Source organism: Oryctolagus cuniculus, chromosome 2 (assembly GCF_964237555.1).
Source record: "Oryctolagus cuniculus chromosome 2, mOryCun1.1, whole genome shotgun sequence".
Taxonomy (NCBI): domain Eukaryota; kingdom Metazoa; phylum Chordata; class Mammalia; order Lagomorpha; family Leporidae; genus Oryctolagus; species Oryctolagus cuniculus.
In genome coordinates this window covers 56,638,946-56,657,481 of record NC_091433.1, presented here as the reverse complement: position 1 = coordinate 56,657,481, position 18,536 = coordinate 56,638,946, and the positions used below count along the sequence as shown (strand labels likewise).

Sequence of the window (18,536 nt, the reverse complement as noted above, 5' to 3'; positions counted from 1 at the left end):
CAGGTCTCCCACATGGGTTCAGGGGCCCAAGCATTTGGGCCATCTTCTGCTGCTTTCTCAGGCACATTAGTGAGGAGCTGGATCTGAAGTCGAGCAGCTAGGACTCAAACCTGCGCTCAAATGGGATGCCAGTGTCACAGGCAGTAGTTTAACCCACTGAGCCACAACTTTCTTAGTCAATACTTTTTCATTTGGTTTTGTATGCTTAATTTTCTATAATTCTCTCTGTTACCAAATATGTATTTACTGGTTCTGAACATATATGTGATTTTGCTGAACTTTAACATGAAATGGAGTGAATGCACATGAACTTTGCTAGTATTGTCATTGCCACTTTGACTCCTTTAATTTATTCTTAGTGGACTACCAGTTATATCTGTACCATTGCTGATAAAAATTCATCACTTTGCCTGAGGATCCAAATCAGCACTCTCCTTTCCAGCTCTCCCCAAATGGAGTCTTCCCTAAGAAGAAAACCAAATTTTTATTGGTTTCTTCTTTTCACTTTCTTAACAAACCTGTCTCTGATCCAGTAGTACTTTCATGCTTCTTTTTTATCTGCTTTACTGCTTCTACAGTGAAATCTTTCTCCTCCATTTCAGTGTTTTCCTCTTTCTATTAACTCTTTTTTCTTGTCTTCTGACATGCATAGTTCAAAATTATCTTGGAAAAATTTCGTTTTCTCTCTTTGCCCCTGAATTTTACCATTTATTTTTCCCTCTTTTGTAGTAATAAATTTTTCAAGTGTTTGAGAGCTATTCAGTTTCATTACCATGAGTTCATTCCTTCGCTTTCTGTCTGATTTTGAGTCTCCATTGTTCTTGCCAAAAGAGAACTCTTTTTTTTAATGAACTTATATTTCAGTTTGTTTTCATAATTTTTTTTAGGATATTATTTATTTATTTGAAAGGTAGAGTTACAGACAGAGAAAGGGAGAGCCAGAGAAAAGTCTTCCATCTGCTGGTTCGCTCCCCAAATGGCCACAATGACTGGAGCTGGGGTGATCCAAAACCAGGAGCCAGGAGCTTCTTGGGGGTCTCTCACGTGGGTACAAGGGCTTAAGCCCTTGGGCCATCTTTCACAGCTTTCCCAGGCCATAGAAGAGAGCTGGATTAGAAGAGGAGTTGCCAGGACTAGAACCAGCACTCGTATGGAATACCAGCACCACAGATGGAGGCTTAACCCACTACACCACAGCACCGACCCCAAAAGAGAACTCTTGAAATTCAAGTCCCAACTTTAATTTCTGCCAGTCACCAAATCCAGTGCCTTCTTTTCTTATTTCAGGCTCCTTGAACCATTGAAAAGGAAAAGGAAACTGGACATGCTCCCTTTGCTACCCACTCTTTTTATCTTCACAATATCTAACTACGGTTTTTACTGATTAAGAGTTTGAGGCTTAAAGGTTGAATAAATTATTTACGTTCATATCATCTAGTGGCATAGCCATGGTTTGATCCCTCCTCTGAATATTATACTCTTAACTACACTAGATAATGTAGTCTTCTTTTTAAGTCTCAAAGACTCTTGGCCTCTGGAATGTTGTTCTGTCATTCTCTTTGCTACCTAGTCCCTTACTGATTCTTCTTGCAACCATTCTTCAACCCTCACTTTTTTATCACAGAAATATTTTTATTTCACCTTTACAACATGTTTCTTTTTTCATTTTTATTTATTTTATTTTTATTTATTCATTGTTATTTATTTATAAAGCAGAGAGAGAAAGAAAGAGATCTTCCATCTGCTGATTTCACTCTCCATGCCCACACCAGCTAAGACTGGAGTAAGGTAAAGCCAGCAGTTAACAACTCAGTCTGAGTTTCCCACATTGTTTGTAGGGACCCAAGTTCTTGAACCAGCACCCATTACTTCCCAGGGTATGCATTAGCTGTAAGCTGTAATAGGAAGCTAAGCCTAGACTCTCAGTCAGGCACTCTAATGTGGGATGTAGTACAATTTAAAGCATCTTTAAAAGATGCACTTCACAGCTCCTCTTTGGCATATCTGAATTTCATGGTCACTCTATTTACTTTGGGACCAATATTAAAGTAATGTAATGATTATTTGAACACAAGCACTATGATACTGCAACAGTTGACCTGTTAGCTGAGATGATTACCAAGTGACTTATAGACCCTATCATAAACTATGTAGATCAGTGACAGCTTAATGGGAGGTTTCATCATGCTACTCAGAATGGCGCACAATTTTAAACTTATGAGGTGCTTATTTCTGGAATTTAGCATTTAATAAGGTCATACCATAGTTGACTGCTATAGATTGAAACTGCAGAAAACAAAGCTACATTTAAGGAGGGACTTCTGCTATACTGTCATTCACAGTACAGGCCATGGTTACATCATGTTCAGAAGCCTTCACAGGCTTCCAGTTGTATATGTATACAAACTATATTTAAAAAGTCTTGTCTTAAAATTCAGTGCTGTTTCTACTACAGTCTAGTTCTAGATTTATTCTCAAATCCAAGATATTTTCACCTTTTCTGGAAATAGCCTGAGGTTTTCTTTTATATTGCTTTTATTCATATAATGCAGTATTAATTGAAAGATTCTTTCCTAGTGTTTCCCACAAAGATAACTAAACCCCTACCATTCTCTCAGACTTTTCCAAATGTCCTGTCCTGTGGTGATTTTTCCCTTTCATTAAGTACGGACGATCATTTAAGCCTTAACTTGACTACCTTATATCAGTGATGTGTCACATATGTGTATTCTAGTTATTTATATACCTGTCTCATCACCACAGATAGACTTTGTGCTCGCTTTGGCAGCACATACACAGATAGACCTTAAATTTTCTTAGGACAAAACTCTGTCTTACTCTACTCAATGTTTATCTCTGAATACCTTGTATTATACCTGGTGTTTAACATACATGTTTGTTTTTGTTTCTGTTTTTTTTTTTTTCTTTTCATTGCATTTGAAACAAGGAGACAGAAAGACAAGTAGACTTCTCACATCTGCTAGTTCACTTCTCAAATGCCCTCAACTGCCACAACTGGTACAAGCCAAAGCTAGGATCTAGGAACTCAATCCAGGTCTCCCACATAGGGGACTAGGAGACAAGTACTTGAGCCATCAACTGCTGCCTCCCAGGATGCCCATTAGCATGAAACTGGAATGGAGATGGAGCTGAGACTCAACCAAGGCACTCCAGTATAGGATGAAAGGGTCCAAAGCAGCGCCCTAACCAATGTACCAGAAACCTGCCCTTTTTAGTGTGTTTAATATATATATATGTGTGTGTGTGTGTGTGTGTGTATGTATATATATATATATTTAAGGGAAAGAGTTTATTGGGGGAAACTCAACAGAATAGAGGGAAGGGGCAAAGAAGGAAAAGACAGAGAAGAGAGAGAGACAGAGTTTAGGAGATGGAGAGGGAGAGAGAGAGCGAGCAAGCGAGCGTGTTTAATATATTTTAAATGAAGATATAGACCACCTTAATGTATTTGTTTGATTTAATCATTTAGAGAACTTTAAATGCTAGAGTACTCCAAAAATTCCAGGAAAATAATGAAATTAAAAGGTATTTTGGTTCAAAAAAATTTGGAATGCATACATAATTGTCTCATTATACACATTTTACATGAACATTTGGAGACTGCTCAGATGCATAGATTTCAAGACTTCTTGTGCCAAAATAACTTGTTAATTTCATGTTCAGTTATGATATTTTTATATAAAAATTGGAGTATTTATCCTTGCTAAGGTCATCAAAGAGATTGAAAGAACTAAATGGGGGCCCAGCATTGTATCTCAGCAGGCAAAGTCACCACCTGTGATGCCAACATCCCATATGGGTACTGGATCAAGTACTGGCTGCCCTACTTCCAATCCAGCTCCCTTCTAATGGTCTGGGAAAAGCAATGGAAGATGGCCCAAGTGTTTGGCCCAAACCCTGCCATCCATGTGGGAAACCCAGAAGAAGCTCCTGGCTTTTGGCTTCTGCCTGACCCAGCCCCAGCTGTTGTGGCCATCTGGGAAATGAACCAGTGGGTGGAAGATCTCTCTATATATAACTCTTTCAAATAAATAAATACAACTTTTACAAAAATGGAGGGTGGTGGGAGGAATGAAAAAAAATGCATACATTACAAATTTTTTGTACCCAAATAAGTGTATTTTTTTAATTCTATTTTGCCCAAATTTCTTGAAGTCCCATTATATAACTAAATGAATGCTTTTTAAAAACAGTAAAATTGCTAAGAAATTAAAATTTCTTGCATGAACATTATTTACCAGTTTGACTTTTTCCAAAGACATTAGATCTAATATTTAGTATCACAATATAAATTTTATTTACCCTTTGGTTACTTTAAAACTATTTTTCAGTCACTTGGCCAATAGTTTTCTTTCAGCTGGCAAAAATGTACCTGTAAGCTATAGAACCAGCCAATTATAGGACTGATGCCATCATGATTTATCTCAGTTATTTGGCAAAAAATGTCTAGGAATTCTGACCACATGAGGAAAAAGAACTATGCTGTGACTGCAACAGTTTAGTTGAACCAAGTAGAGTTTACATAAGTGAATTGAAATTCATATGGATTAATCAATCAAAATGGTGATGTTTGAAGCTTAAACTTATTTCAAAATGCAAAAAAAAAATCAAGCAAATGACAAACTTTTGGCCTTTGAACAATTCACATGTCAATGCATGCCCTTTCTTCTGTGATGCTAATGCCTATAACTGACCATCAGTGACTATATCCCTACACTCATCTGAAATAAGGATTCCTAACCTGTAGTCTTTTGACTTCAGGTATTCAATTTCCATTTTGAAAATGCATGATTACATTGTTCTGGGAAGAAGTTTCATAACTTCCATCATACTCAGAAGCATCCAAGATCCCCAAAAAAAGCTTAAAATCTTCGTGAGAACTACACACAAAGTAAATCTTTACTATATATGTCCTTTGGCCTATTACTCATACACTCCTCAACTCATACAACATGAGTTCTGCACACTTCAGCAATCTCAACGTCTCCTGATTTCCTTTATCCAGATAATTCAATATTTTTTATGAAATGGGATGTCCAAAATTGGCTACTTTTATAGTAAATTATATAGACTTAACTAAGCTAAAACCCTCTTTCCAGAAACTATGTTAATATAGACTAATATGAATGCACATGACTTATGTTACTTGTGAAACACCTCACAGCCTTGTGTGTGTCTTTGGGTGCACAAGCATGTACACATACATCTGTGTATATTTGCACACACACACACATACACCGCTGAGAGTTCTAGTTCTGACAGATTAGTGACAGCTATGAGATCTAGGGATTCCTCTGTACCATTCTTCTTCTAAAACTATTTTAAAAAATACTTATACCACATTTTAAATAAATAGATCTCATGCTTTGATATTTTTAATATCATTATTATATTTAAAAAATAGGAATACAGATGCTTGCCCAGTTTATTATTTGAGACAATTATAATCTAGCCCCATGCCTTCTTCTATTGGCTGTTTCTTTACCATTCACTTTTTTTTTTTTCTTTGACAGGCAGAGTGGACAGTGAGAGAGAGAGAAAGGTCTTCCTTTGCCATTGGTTCACCCTCCAATGGCCGCCGCGCTGCAGCCAGCGCACTGCACTGATCCGAAGGCAGGAGCCAGGTGCTTCTCCTGGTCTCCAATGCGGGTGCAGGGCCCAAGCACTTTGGCCATCCTCCACTGCACTCCTGGGCCACAGAAGAGAGCTGGCCTGGAAGAGGGGCAACTGGGAAAGAATCCGGCACCCAGACCAGGACTAGAACCCGGTGTGCCGGCGCCGCTAGGTGGAGGATTAGCTTATTGAGCCACGGCGCCGGCCACCATTCACTTTGATAGCCCTTCTAAAGTAACCTTCCTCTCCAAAGGAATCTTAAGCTTGATACTAAGACTTCCTTTCCTCATAAACCAACAGAGTTGGCTTGTTTCAAGCTGTGTTTGCAGTGTAGAATGAGATTAAAACACTTTATGTACATGCATCTTTCTGTGCATTTCATTGATTTTGGAGAACCCAGGTTGAATTAGGTATGAAATTCTCAAAATAAATGTTCTATGAAAAGGAAATATCCGGCCGGCGCCGTGGCTCAATAGGCTAATCCTCCGCCTTGCGGTGCTGGCATAGCGGGTTCTAGTCCCGGTCGGGGTGCCGGATTCTTTCCCGGTTGCCCCTCTTCCAGGCCAGCTCTCTGCTGTGGCCCAGGAGTGCAGTGGAGGATGGCCCAGGTCCTTGGGCCCTGCACCCGCATGGGAGACCAGGAGAAGCACCTGGCTCCTGCCTTCGGATCAGCGCGGTGCGCCGGCCGCAGTGTGGCGGCCATTGGAGGGTGAACCAATGGCAAAGGAAGACCTTTCTCTCTGTCTCTCTCTCTCTCACTGTCCACTCTGCCTGTCAAAAAATAAAAAAAAAAAAAAAGGAAATATCCAACAGTGTGTTTCATGATGCTTATATAAGGCAAATGCTGGTTTCATTTTATAGAGGCAACAAATGATATTTAAACAACATGGATCATATTAGTGGGTTTGTTTATTTTACATAATTTTTAAATGTCTATTTTATGTCTCAACTATAGATCTAAGTATGAGTAAACTATCTATTAAATAATACTTAATTGACATTCTTTGTCTTTAAATTATTTCAATTAAAATTAAACACTGGAAATTGTTTTGGAATATTGTTATTCTTTTAAACTAAGGAAGTTTAGAAACAGACCTGACTTCACTTTTGCCAAGCATATTAATTATACAGTCAACTCTCGATTATTCAAACTAATGGAGGAAAGAATGGAACACGCACTAATATTTCTCTGATTCTCCCTCATTGAGCCTCATTTCAAACCAATTTTTTTAGCTTTCTGTCTTGATTAGATTACATGTTCTAATCCTTGTTTCCAGAATTTGATCTAAAATATTACTTACAATTGACAAGAAAGTTTCATGTTAACACACTCTGCTTTTTAAGTACATTCTTAAAACCTGTGCCCTAGCATTACTTTTGTTCTTTTAAAATTTGCATGAAATTATAACAACATTGGGTACTATCCTGATGGCTCATAGAAGTACTTTTACATAAAAAGCCTTACCTTTGAATTATAATTTACACATAATTATAAGTTTCCAAAACATTACATCATGGTACCAAATTGCTTTTAAAATATTTTAATATAAAAATTTTATGAGAAAGTTTTTATCTCTAAGAGCCTTTTATAGAAATTCTTCCAACTTTTAAAATTCTTAATATGCACAATATTTCTAAGTACTATGTAAGTGTTTGTAAAGTGAAGAAATGCTGAAGGAATTTATGTGTGAAAACACTGTGTTGCGTGTATATAATATATCATTTTCTCTACCAATTAACTACATACAGTGTGCTAGTATCCAGACATAAGCGTCCATGGAAATGCATGTATCTGGATAGCTGCAGGTTGAAATAAACACACATGCCTTTTATTTCAATAACTGCACATTCAAATCCACCTAAGACATTTATTTGAATGTGACCTCCTTAGACACGAGAGAACACTGGTTTTAGCATTTGATTTTTTTGTTCATGTTTTGTTGTTGTTGATTTAAAGAGGTACAAATGTGAATAATGCTTCTCTGGAAATCTTTGCATGCAGAGAAAAGGAAATTCAAAGATAAAATCCTATAAAAAAAACACTGAAACTGTTTTGTCTTATTATGTTTTGCCTTCATGTGTACTGTAACTAGATTCTTAAAGAATATCACTAAAGCCAAAGTAATACAACCATAAACTGGCCTGGAACTGGACCTACCTTAAGTTAAATAATTTTCTTTCCAGAATAAAACTATTACTTGTTATTTTTTCCCCCAAGAAGCCATTTCCTTTAAAAGCGTGCTACATATGTATTTGAACTTTAAAAATCATGTTTTTTATTAGGCAGGAGGAAAGTTTGTTATGAGGCTATTTTAAAGTCTATATTATAGTTTCTTCCCTCCCATCCCTATTATGCCATATTTCTGTAGAGTTAGTTTTACCTGACATGAGCCAGAAAATTAAATTAGGATTTCTTTAAGAGTCTTGGCTTTGAATTTCCTATTTTTCATTGCATGTAAACTATCAACTACAAATAATACTTTTAGTTCAAGTTCTAGCTTGTATTTTGCATGATAAAGCTATAAAAAGTCTATTAATGCTGGAAAGAATTTATAGCTGCTGCTCTGCTATTGCCTAATTGTTAAAATTTATAAATAAAGACTGATTTTATTTATGTAGACTTGTCTTTCTGCCTTAGGGAGTAAACTACTTTATGTCAAAGGGTATCCTAGATGATTCACCAAAGGAAATAGCAAAGTTTATCTTCTGTACAAGAACTTTAAATTGGAAAAAGCTGAGAATCTATCTTGATGAAAGGTAAAAGATTTTTTAAGTTTTCACCAGTAATAAATTATGTAATACTTTTGATTAATTAAATTTTACTTTAAAAGCTATACTACATAGCAAACATTTAGTTGAAAAATTGATTAAAAGGCAGGGAGAAGATTATTGTCCCTTATACCTTTGTGTGTTCACTTTAACTTGCTGAAAAGGAAGATGCCAGTGTAAAAGTAAAAAGAAAAAAAAAGTTCTTATGTGCATACAAAATGGTAGCCCAATATCTTTGTAATAGCAAACAAAAATCAAATATTTTTGAGACACTTGGCAGCCCTAGTAAGACAAATTGTACTTATAAGTCCCACAGACCCTAGGGATATAAAATATGAATATATCTGCAGATAGATACCATACAGAAATGTCACGTACAAGTTTAGGAATTCCGAAAATGTGACATTTGGTAATGTATGTTACACAAATAGAGATGATGACTACATGCTGTTCTGATAGAGACTTCTCAGGATTTTTCAACAACAGTCTGCAAATGTTCATTATATTCTTCCAGAAACTTTACCAGAGAGAAGAGATATGTAGATAAATAAGATATAATCTCTATCTTTGAGAAGTTTACAGTCCAGCAAACTAGTCATTGAAGAAATCTCTTACATAATAAAGTTATCATTAACTGTTCTTGTCTTTATTCCAGTTACCCAGAAATTGTCCTTTTTCTGTAAAGAACCAGATCTTTCTTTCTTAGGCTTTGCCAGCTCTGTAATCATTGCAGCTACTCATAACTCCACCACTGTGTTGTGAAAGCAAACAGACTAGATGTAAACAAATTAGTGTGGCTATTTCAAAAAAGACAGCGGGCCAAATTTGTCCTACCATAAGCAATTGGTAGACAATATTATAATCATTTAATAGTGATTGAATTCAATAAGAATTGAAGATTATTGTATCAAAGTGTGACTATAGAGTAGAATGCTATTTTTAAAATGATATGGACACGAACTTACATTTAAAAATATTTATGTGATTTTAAGTAATATAAACATATATATCGATGTACTTGCTATATCCATAAGATGGAATACTGTGAGGCCATTAAGAAGAATGAGGTGCATCTGTGTGAAATAATATGGAAAGCTGTTCACAATATACTATGTGAAAAAAGCAGATTTAGAAGAATATGTAGTATATATAGATACTTTAAAAAGTTCACATAAATAATTATTACCTCTGGAGATGTGGATTGGTGTGCTAGATAGAGATTCTCATTATTTTCATGATTATTTTAGTGTCATTTGGATTTAGCCAGGAAAATACCTGAAAATAAACTATCCCTTGTAAAACTGCAAGTGCTTTTTTCCTTTTTTTATAAGTACAATTGTTTTTATCTTTTTTGTTTTGTTGTAAGCTATTTTTGAAAAATTTCAAAATTGCTAAGCTTCTTAAGTAATGATAATTAAGATTTTTAAAAAGTAATTAACTATTGAAAATGAATTTTGATGTGAATGGAATGGGAGACGGAGCAGGAGATGGGAAGGTTGCAGGTGGGAAGGAAATTATGGGGAGGAAAAGCCACTGTAATCCAAAAGCTGTACTTTGGAAATTTACATTTATTAAATAAAAGTTTAAAAAGTAATTAACCATACTTTTATAGGATTAGTTTATATGGTAATTAGTAATATAGTGTTTTATCCAAAAAATGGCCATTAATGATTTTACCTTTTTTAACAGAGAGAAGTTAACTAAAGCTGCATCTTTTTGTATTTCTACAGGAGAGATGTCTTGGACGACCTTGTAACACTGCATAATTTTAGAAATCAGTTCTTGCCAAATGCACTGAGAGAATTTTTTCGTCATATCCATGCCCCTGAAGAGCGTGGAGAGTATCTTGAAACTCTTATAACAAAGTTCTCACATAGGTTCTGTGCTTGTAACCCTGATTTAATGCGAGAACTTGGCCTTAGTCCTGGTAAGAAAATATACAGAGTATGATCCTTGGTCCACCTCATCCTCCACCCACCTCTAAATAAAAACAGTAATATTTAAGGCATTTTTCTCAAATGTAGGGAAAAATGTTTTAATTTTAAGTATTTGAAATATTTTTAAAATGTTAGCTTGTCATAGCTACTGCTATGAGTAAACTCACTATGTTAGAAAGAAAGTTGGACTTAGCTACATAAAATCTTTAAGAGTATTTATGTTTAAGCATTGGATATTTTTACTAGTCAACTTGAAAATTCGGATGTTATAAAAGCTCTAATAATTCACATAGTGCATAGATAGCACCATTTCATACTAGATTCTCTTTATTTATTTTGAAAGTTGGAGTTACGGAGAGAGAGGGAGAGAAAAATAGACTTTCCATTCGCTGTTTCATTCCCCTAATGCCTATAATCACCAGAGCTGGGCCAAACCAAAGCCAGAAGCCAGGAGCTTCATCCAGGTCTACCACATGAGTGGCAGGGGCTAAGCACTTGGGCCATCTTCTGCTGCTTTCCCAGACCATTATCAAGGAACTAAATCAGAAAAGTAGCAGCAAAGACACAAACCAGTGTCCATGTGGGATGCCAGCATCACAAGTGGTGGCTATACCCATTACGCCACAACACCAGCCCTGTTTTATTTATTTTTAAAAATTTTTTTATTATTTGTTTATTTGAAAGGCATAAAGACAAACAGGCAGGTAGAGAGAGATCTTCCATCTAATTTCACTCCCGAAAAGCCTGAAACAACCAGGATTATAAGCTGTGTGGGGACACAACCCCAGACATTCTCATGTGAAATGTAGGTGTCCTAAGGACATCTTAACCCCTGCCCCAATGGCTGCCCCTAAATATGTTTTTAAAAAAATCTGTTTATTCATTTGAAAGTCAGAGTTACAGAGAGATGGAGAGATGCAGAGAGATCCAGCTTCCATCCACTCCTTCACTCCTCAGATGGCAGCAAGGGTCAACACTGGGCCTAGTCAAAGTCAGAAAGCAGAAGCTTCATCCAGGTCTTCTGCATTGATGGCAGGGACTCAAACACTTGGTCTGTCTTTGCCTGCTTTTCCTAGGCCATTAGCAGGGAACTGAATTGAAAGTGGAATAGCCAGGATACAAACAAGTGTGGGCTGCTGGTATCGTAGGCAGCAGCTTTACCTGCTACACCACAACATTGGCCCCTAAAATATGTTTTTTATATAATTAGTTTTCTTTTTTTAAGATTTATTTATTTATTTGAAAGTCAGAGTTAAACACAGAGAGAAGGAGAGGCAGAGAGAGGTCTCCCATGCGCTGGTTTACTCCACAGATGGCCTCAACGGCCAGAGCTGCGCTGATGAAGCCAGGAGCCAGGAACTTCCTCTGGGTCTCCCACACAGGTGCAGGGGCCCAAGGACTTGGGCCATCTTCCACTGCTTTCTCAGGCCATAGAAGAGAGCTGGATCAGAAGAGGAGCAGCCGGGACTCTAACTGGCGCCCATATGGGATGTCGGCACTTCAGGCCAGGGCATTAACCCACTGCGCCACAGCGCCAACCCCAATATAACTAGTTTTCATTGTTTGTATGTGCATACTGTACAAGGGTTGTTCAAAAAGTTAATAGTATGGCTAAAGCTATGCATGGATTTCAAAATTTTACACCAAAATACTTTTCTTTTAATTCTATTTCCATGAAATTTTAGAAGTACCCTTGAGTATGTATGTGCGTGATATAGCCTGTCTCCTAGATAGTTTTTATTTAATATACTCAATTCTTCATATGAAAAATTTTATTGTGCTTATCTGATTAAGCAGATATTACAAAATATTCACCAATCATGAAGCTTGTTGAACATTCTTTACAAGATGTAATGCTTAACTTAGCTTAACTTAGCACTATTCTCAGGGCCAGTGCTGTGGCATAGTGGGTAAAGCCGCCACCTGCAGTGCCACCATCCCATAGGGACACCAGTTCAAGACTTGGCTGCTCCACTTCCGATCCAGCTCTCTGCTATGGTCTGGGAAAGCAATGGAAGGTAGCCCAAGATGGCACAGCTGTGGCCATTGCGGCCAATTGGGGAGTGAACCAGTGGATGGAAGTCCTGTCTCTCTTTCTCTCTCTGCTTCTCCTTCTCTCTGTGTGTAACTCTGAATTTCAAATAAATAAATAAAATCTTTAAAAAAGAAAAAGAAATTAATATGTAAAATTTCAGAGTCCTTTAAAATATGTTATATGACAATATTAATTTAATGATGTTAGAGTGTTTATATTTTATTTTCTAGTACCAAGATACCACATTTTCTTGCCATTAAAAATGCTTTCAGGGGCCGGCGCTGTGGTGCAGCAGGTTAACGCCCTGGCCTGAAGTGCCAGCATCCCATATGGGTGCCGGTTCAAGACCTGGCTGCTCCACTTTCTCTCCAGTTCTCTCCTATGGCCTGGGAAAGCAATAGAAGATGGCCCAAGTCCTTGGGCCCCTGCATCCATGTAGGAGACCCCAAGGAGGCTCCTGGCTCCTGGCTTCAGATCGGCACAGCTCCAGCCGTTGTGGCCTATTGGGGAGTGAACCATCAGATGGAAGACCTCCCTCTCTCTCCCTGTCTCTCTCTCTCTCTCTCTCTCTTTCTCTCTTTCTCTCTTTCTCCCTTTTTCTCTCTCTCCTCTCTCTGTGTAACTCTTTCAAGTAAAATAAATAAATCTTTAAAAAATACTTTCAAATTAAACTAGGTTTTTGTAAAAAGCATTTAATGTAAATACATATGTTTCTTTTCTTTTTGAATGGAGAGACAAATATGTTGACTGTACAAATTTACTTTTTGGATATTGAATTTGTAACAAATTTGAAAATGAAGCCAATTCTCACATTTTTAAATCTAGAATGACTTTTAACTATAAACCCCTAAACTATTGTGAAGTTCTTTCAAATTAAAATGTTCACTGAATTGGTGATTAGTTAAGGTATTGATAGTTGCAGGTTGTCCTGAACTGAATAGTTTCCCAGGACACAGGACTTTCAATGCTAAATTGGGAAAAGCCCAGGCAAGCTGGAATGATTGGTCACATTTTATTTATCTATGGTAATCTTGATCTCTTGGAATTAAGAATATTTTTTCCCTATGCCTTTGGAATGATAATTTTTAAAATTAGTTAATAATTTAGAGTGTTTTTTTTTTCTTTCCAGATGCTGTCTATGTACTCTGCTACTCTTTGATTCTACTTTCCATTGACCTCACTAGCCCTCATGTGAAGAATAAAATGTCAAAAAGAGAATTTATTCGAAATACCCGCCGTGCTGCTCAAAACATTAGTGAGGATTTTGTAGGGCACCTTTATGACAATATCTACCTTATTGGCCATGTGGCTGCATAAAAGCACAATTGCTAGGACTTCTACTTTTTACTTCAGACTAAAGCTAACCAATGACTCATTTAGTCAATATGGGGGTCACATCAGTGCTGGTCATTCTAGCCACTCTATACAATCAAACTTGATTGTACAACATTTTTTTTTCTTTCACTATTTTCTTTTATAGTAATTTTCTTGGGGAACTAAATAATTTTGCTGAATTTTCCTTAATTTTGCTTATCATGTTTTGCACAAAGCAGAGCCATTGTCTGACACAGCTGTTAAAGATTGTTAAACTGACATATATTACTCTGAAAGGTGGTGTTTTTGTGTATTAGATTTGCCTGAAAAATGTTATTCATTTCCCTTCTTTTTTAAAATTAATGTTATGTGTATATATTTAACTAAAGAGATTTATAATCATAATTATTTTATTGTAAAGATTTTGACTAAAGTTTTTCCTTTTCTCTCAAACTGCATTCTGAAATTTATTTGAGTTTGATCTGAAATTATTTCTGTCTTTCATAAAAGTTGGATTTGACTTCAGATAAAAACCAATACTAACTTTCTGTTCCTCTGAACTTTGAAAGCAGAATGTTGATTTGTTACCACATTATTTGCAAAACTGGCAGTTATTTTTATAATATAAATTTATCAACTGATTTTTTCCATTTTTAATAAGTCCTTTAAACTATTTAAAATAAGAAAAAGTGTCAAAATTTATGATTTAACTTTAGAAAAACAGAATAAAATGTTATCAGAAGTTTGGTAAATCTTTGCTTGTTTATATATGAATTAATTAGTAAAATGACTATTTCTCTAATACCAACCTCTGTTCAGGATCCACTAATGAAGAAATATTGTGAATGACAGTAAACTCTCTTCATTCATTCAGTAGTTATTTATCAAGATATTTCCACTTATGAACTGTGTTAGGTACTAGTGCATGAATGAGTAATCAGAAGAAAAATACTACTTAATGGAAAACAAATGTATGAAGTATATTTTAATTAACAATTATTTAATAATTAAAATACACAGCATTGGGTGATAGAACAGTGTTTTTATATGGTGAGTTAAGAGTTAGCCTGAGTAAAAAGCATGAGCTTTGGAATGATACACAATGTATGCTGAGTGTAACTGATGGTTTACCAGTTAGTTGGTGAAGCGGAAGTTCCTGACTAGAGGTATGGAATCCTGGCTTCCTTTCAGATCCAGCTCTTAAGTCCAATAGTGGTTGTCAGTATTACAACTGGAGTAGTATACTACAGATTTTTCTTCAAGGACAAAGCACAGATAATCAAACTTTTGAATACCAAGAGTACTTTTAGATTGATAATAAACAGCTTCTCAGATTCTGAAGCAAATATCTAAATTATTTTCTCATGTGTATAACCCTGAATTCTGTGACAAAATATTTTTTAATTTTTAACTTTGAAACTATTAAGTTTAAAAAACAAAAGGTGGGGGCCAGTGCTGTTGTGTAGTGGGTAAAGCCACCGCCTGCAGTGCCAGCATCCCATATGGGCTCCAATTCAAGTCCTGGATGTTCCACTTCTGATCCAGCTCTCTGCTATGGCCTGGGAAAGCAGTAGAAGGTAGCTCAAATCCTTGGACCCCTGCACCTGCGTGGGAGACCCGGAAGAAGCTCCTGGCTCCTGGCTTCAGATCAGCACAGCTCCTGCCGTTACAGCCATTATGGGAATGAACCAGAGGATGGAAGACCTATCTGTCTCTGCCTCTGCCTCTCTGTAACTCTGCCTTTCAAATAAGAAAATAAATCTTTAAAAAAAAGAAAGTAGTGATAACATGTTAGTAAGGTTCCCATTTTCCAGTGAGTGATACCTTGTGCTCTCTATCTTCATCACTTCTTTTCTATACGTTTTTGTTTGTGTATTTTTAAGATTTATTATTTGAGAAAAAGAGAGATCTTCCATCTGTTAGTTCTCACCCCCAAAATAGCCATAAAAACTAGGTCTGGGCCAAGCTGAAGCCAGAAGCCAGGAACTCCATCCTCATCTCTCACATGGGTAGCAGGGGCCCAAAATTCTTGGGCCATCTTCCACTGCCTTCCCAGGTGCATTAGCAGGAAAGCTGGGTGGGAAGTAGAGTAGTCATGACTTGAACCAGACCATGGATATGGGATACTGGCATTGCAAATTCTGGCTTTAATCCTGTGACCACAAGACTGGCCCTCTATTCTTAGTACCCATTTCTCTCTACTTCTGTTTTCCTTTCTCTCGCTCTCACTCTCTCACTTATGTACACACATCTCCATTTCTCAATTTTATTTCCTTTTTCCTGATTTATTTTTCCACCCTGATTGTATATATGAACTTGGGGTAAGTGTAGATTGGCAATATTTTTCTGCCAACATTTTCTTGTGGAAAATGTCAAACATACAGAAAAGCTGAAATACTTTACAGAGAATGCCTATACCCATACCTAGATTACCCAATTAAAATTGTACTGTCTTTACTCACCACATATTTATCTGTACCTCTATCAGTCAACCCTCTTACTGGCTTGATGCAGGTGAAAATAAGTTCCAGACATCAGCACACTTCAATCCTGAAGACTTAAACTACATATCATTAGCTGAAGGCCACTTATTTTTTTATTTGAGGTAAAATTTGCCTCTGTGCATAAATAATCTTGGATTTACTAACCACTTCACTAAGTCTTAAAAAAATCTATGCACTCTGCAAACTATACCCCTACAAAAATATTTACAGTTAATATTGTACCAGTTTACATAAAATATAAAAACCTTAAAACTATACAGACCGAAGTTCCCCATCCTCCCATCCATTATCTTACAGGTTTCACGTGTATTGCATATCATATATGTTGTAAACTCCACAATAAGATAAAAAATATCTTTACTATTTACCCAGATTATCATTTCTTGTTACTCTTAGTCCTTCCTCAACCTCAAGTTTCCTTGTAGTATTCCTTGCAAAATGAAAACTTTTGGTTAGCATTTATTGCACTTCAGGCCCTAATGGATACTAGTGAATTACTATAGTTTTATTTTTTCTGAATATTTCTTGCTTTCCTTCTTGAACAATATTTTCCCTGAGAATATAATTCTGGACTGACAGGGCTTTTTCCCCTTTGGGTGCTTTAAGGATGTTACCCCAGTGTGTCTCAGTCTTGTTGAGAGTCAGTTATCAATTTGTTGTTCCTCTTGTATGAGTTCCATATCATCAAGTCAAGTCAAACATTTTGTTTTAGCCTCATTTTCTCTTTCCTTTTCTTCTGAAACTCCATTTACATACTAGATTTTTTTTATGTTTTCCTTAGATTCTTGAGGCTGTGTTAATTTTTTTTTCCAATCTTTTACTCCTTTTTTTTCTACAACTGGATTTTTTTTCTCTTGATCTATATTTGAGTTTGCTGACTTTTCTGTAATCATTCTTTGTTTTATACCACTTAGTGAACTGTTTTGTTTTCAATTATTGTAGTTCTAGAGAGTCCCTTTAGTTTTTGCAAGTTATATTTCTGTACCGAATTTTTTTCTTTTCAGTCATTATAAGCACATTTCCCTTACCTCCTTGAATAGTTATAAAAGCTGCTCTCAACTGCTTGTCTGTCCGTTCTAGTATTCTGGATCAGCTTAGTGTCCATGTTCTGTGAATTTTTTTCTTCTTTCAGGATGAGTAAAATTTTTCTGTTTTTTTCAGACATTAAGTCATTTAGATTATGGACTGGGCATGGGGAATAAAATGTTACAGAAACCCGGAAATCTGATGGTTCTCCAAAGTTTGCATTAATTTTTTTTCCTCAAAAAAAGCGGTCAATTAATTTGGCTGAACTCCCAGCTGCCCATTCTGGCTCCCCTGTGGTTTGTGGCAGCTCAATCTCAATTTAGTTTAGTTCTTTAAACTGGCTTCATTGCATACATACATACTTGAGACATCAGCCAGAATTGGGGACAGAATTCACATACAGAATTGAAGGTACTCTGGTTCTTTTCTTTGCCAAGATTTCCCTGGCATTATTAAGAAGCTGCCAAATTCTGTCCTTTGATTCTTCAAGACAATAAAAATACACTATCCAAACAACCCAGCCCTCATGCTAAGAGCCTATCTCTAAATAAGTGGGGAAACTCACCTAATATTATTCTCTGCTTCCAAGTGTTATCTCTCAGGATCAACCTTGCCTTTGGCTGCTCTCTTTCAAGTAGCTGATTTTTAAATTTTGTCAAAACTCCACACATTTATCTGTTGTAGGATTAAAATTTTAACATGTTCTATCAAAAACCTTAATAATTGGGGCCAGCACTGTGGTGTAGCCCTAAAGCCGCTTCCTGCAGTGCTGGCATCCCATATATGTGCCTGTTTGAGTCCTGGGTGCTCCACTTCCCATCCAGCTCTCTGCTATGGCCTGGGAAAGAGAAGATGGCCCAAGTCTTTGGGCCTCTGCACCCATGTGGGAGACCTGGAAGAAGCTCCTGGCTCCTGGCTTTGGATTCATGCTGTTCTGGCCGTTGAAGCCATCTGTGGAGTAAACCAGCGGATGGCAGGCCTCTCTCTGTTTTTCTCTGCCTCTGCCTCTGCCTCTGTCTAACTCTGCCTTTCAAATAAAAAAATAAATCTTTAAAAATAAAAACCTTAATAATGAAAATTTGTCTGGTGGAGGTCCTTTTTTTTTATTTTGAAGATTTTATTTATTTATTTGAGAGGTAGAGTTACAGACAGTGAGGGGGAGAGACAGAAAGATCTTCCAACTGCTGGTTCACTCCCCAGATGGCCGCAACAGCTGGAGCTGCGCTGATCTGAAGCCAGGAGCCAGGAACTTCTTCCGTATCTCCCATGTGGGTTCAGGGGCCCAAGCACTAGGGCCATCTTCTACTGCTTTCCCAG

General features: G+C 36.7%; 1 protein-coding gene across 2 annotated transcripts in view; it reads left to right on the top strand.

Annotated features, from left to right (window-relative positions):
* Positions 1–14,436, top strand: part of FBXO8 (F-box protein 8) — a 54,737-nt gene extending 40,301 nt beyond the window's left edge. For both annotated transcript variants that reach the window (XM_008249924.4, XM_070068302.1), the window contains 3 exons: positions 8,273–8,391; positions 10,134–10,330; positions 13,505–14,436. In XM_008249924.4, coding sequence (XP_008248146.1) covers positions 8,273–8,391; positions 10,134–10,330; positions 13,505–13,692 — 504 coding nt within the window. In that variant the 3' untranslated portion in view covers positions 13,693–14,436. The remainder of the gene's footprint in view (positions 1–8,272; positions 8,392–10,133; positions 10,331–13,504) is intronic.
* The last annotated feature ends 4,100 nt before the right edge of the window (positions 14,437–18,536 follow it).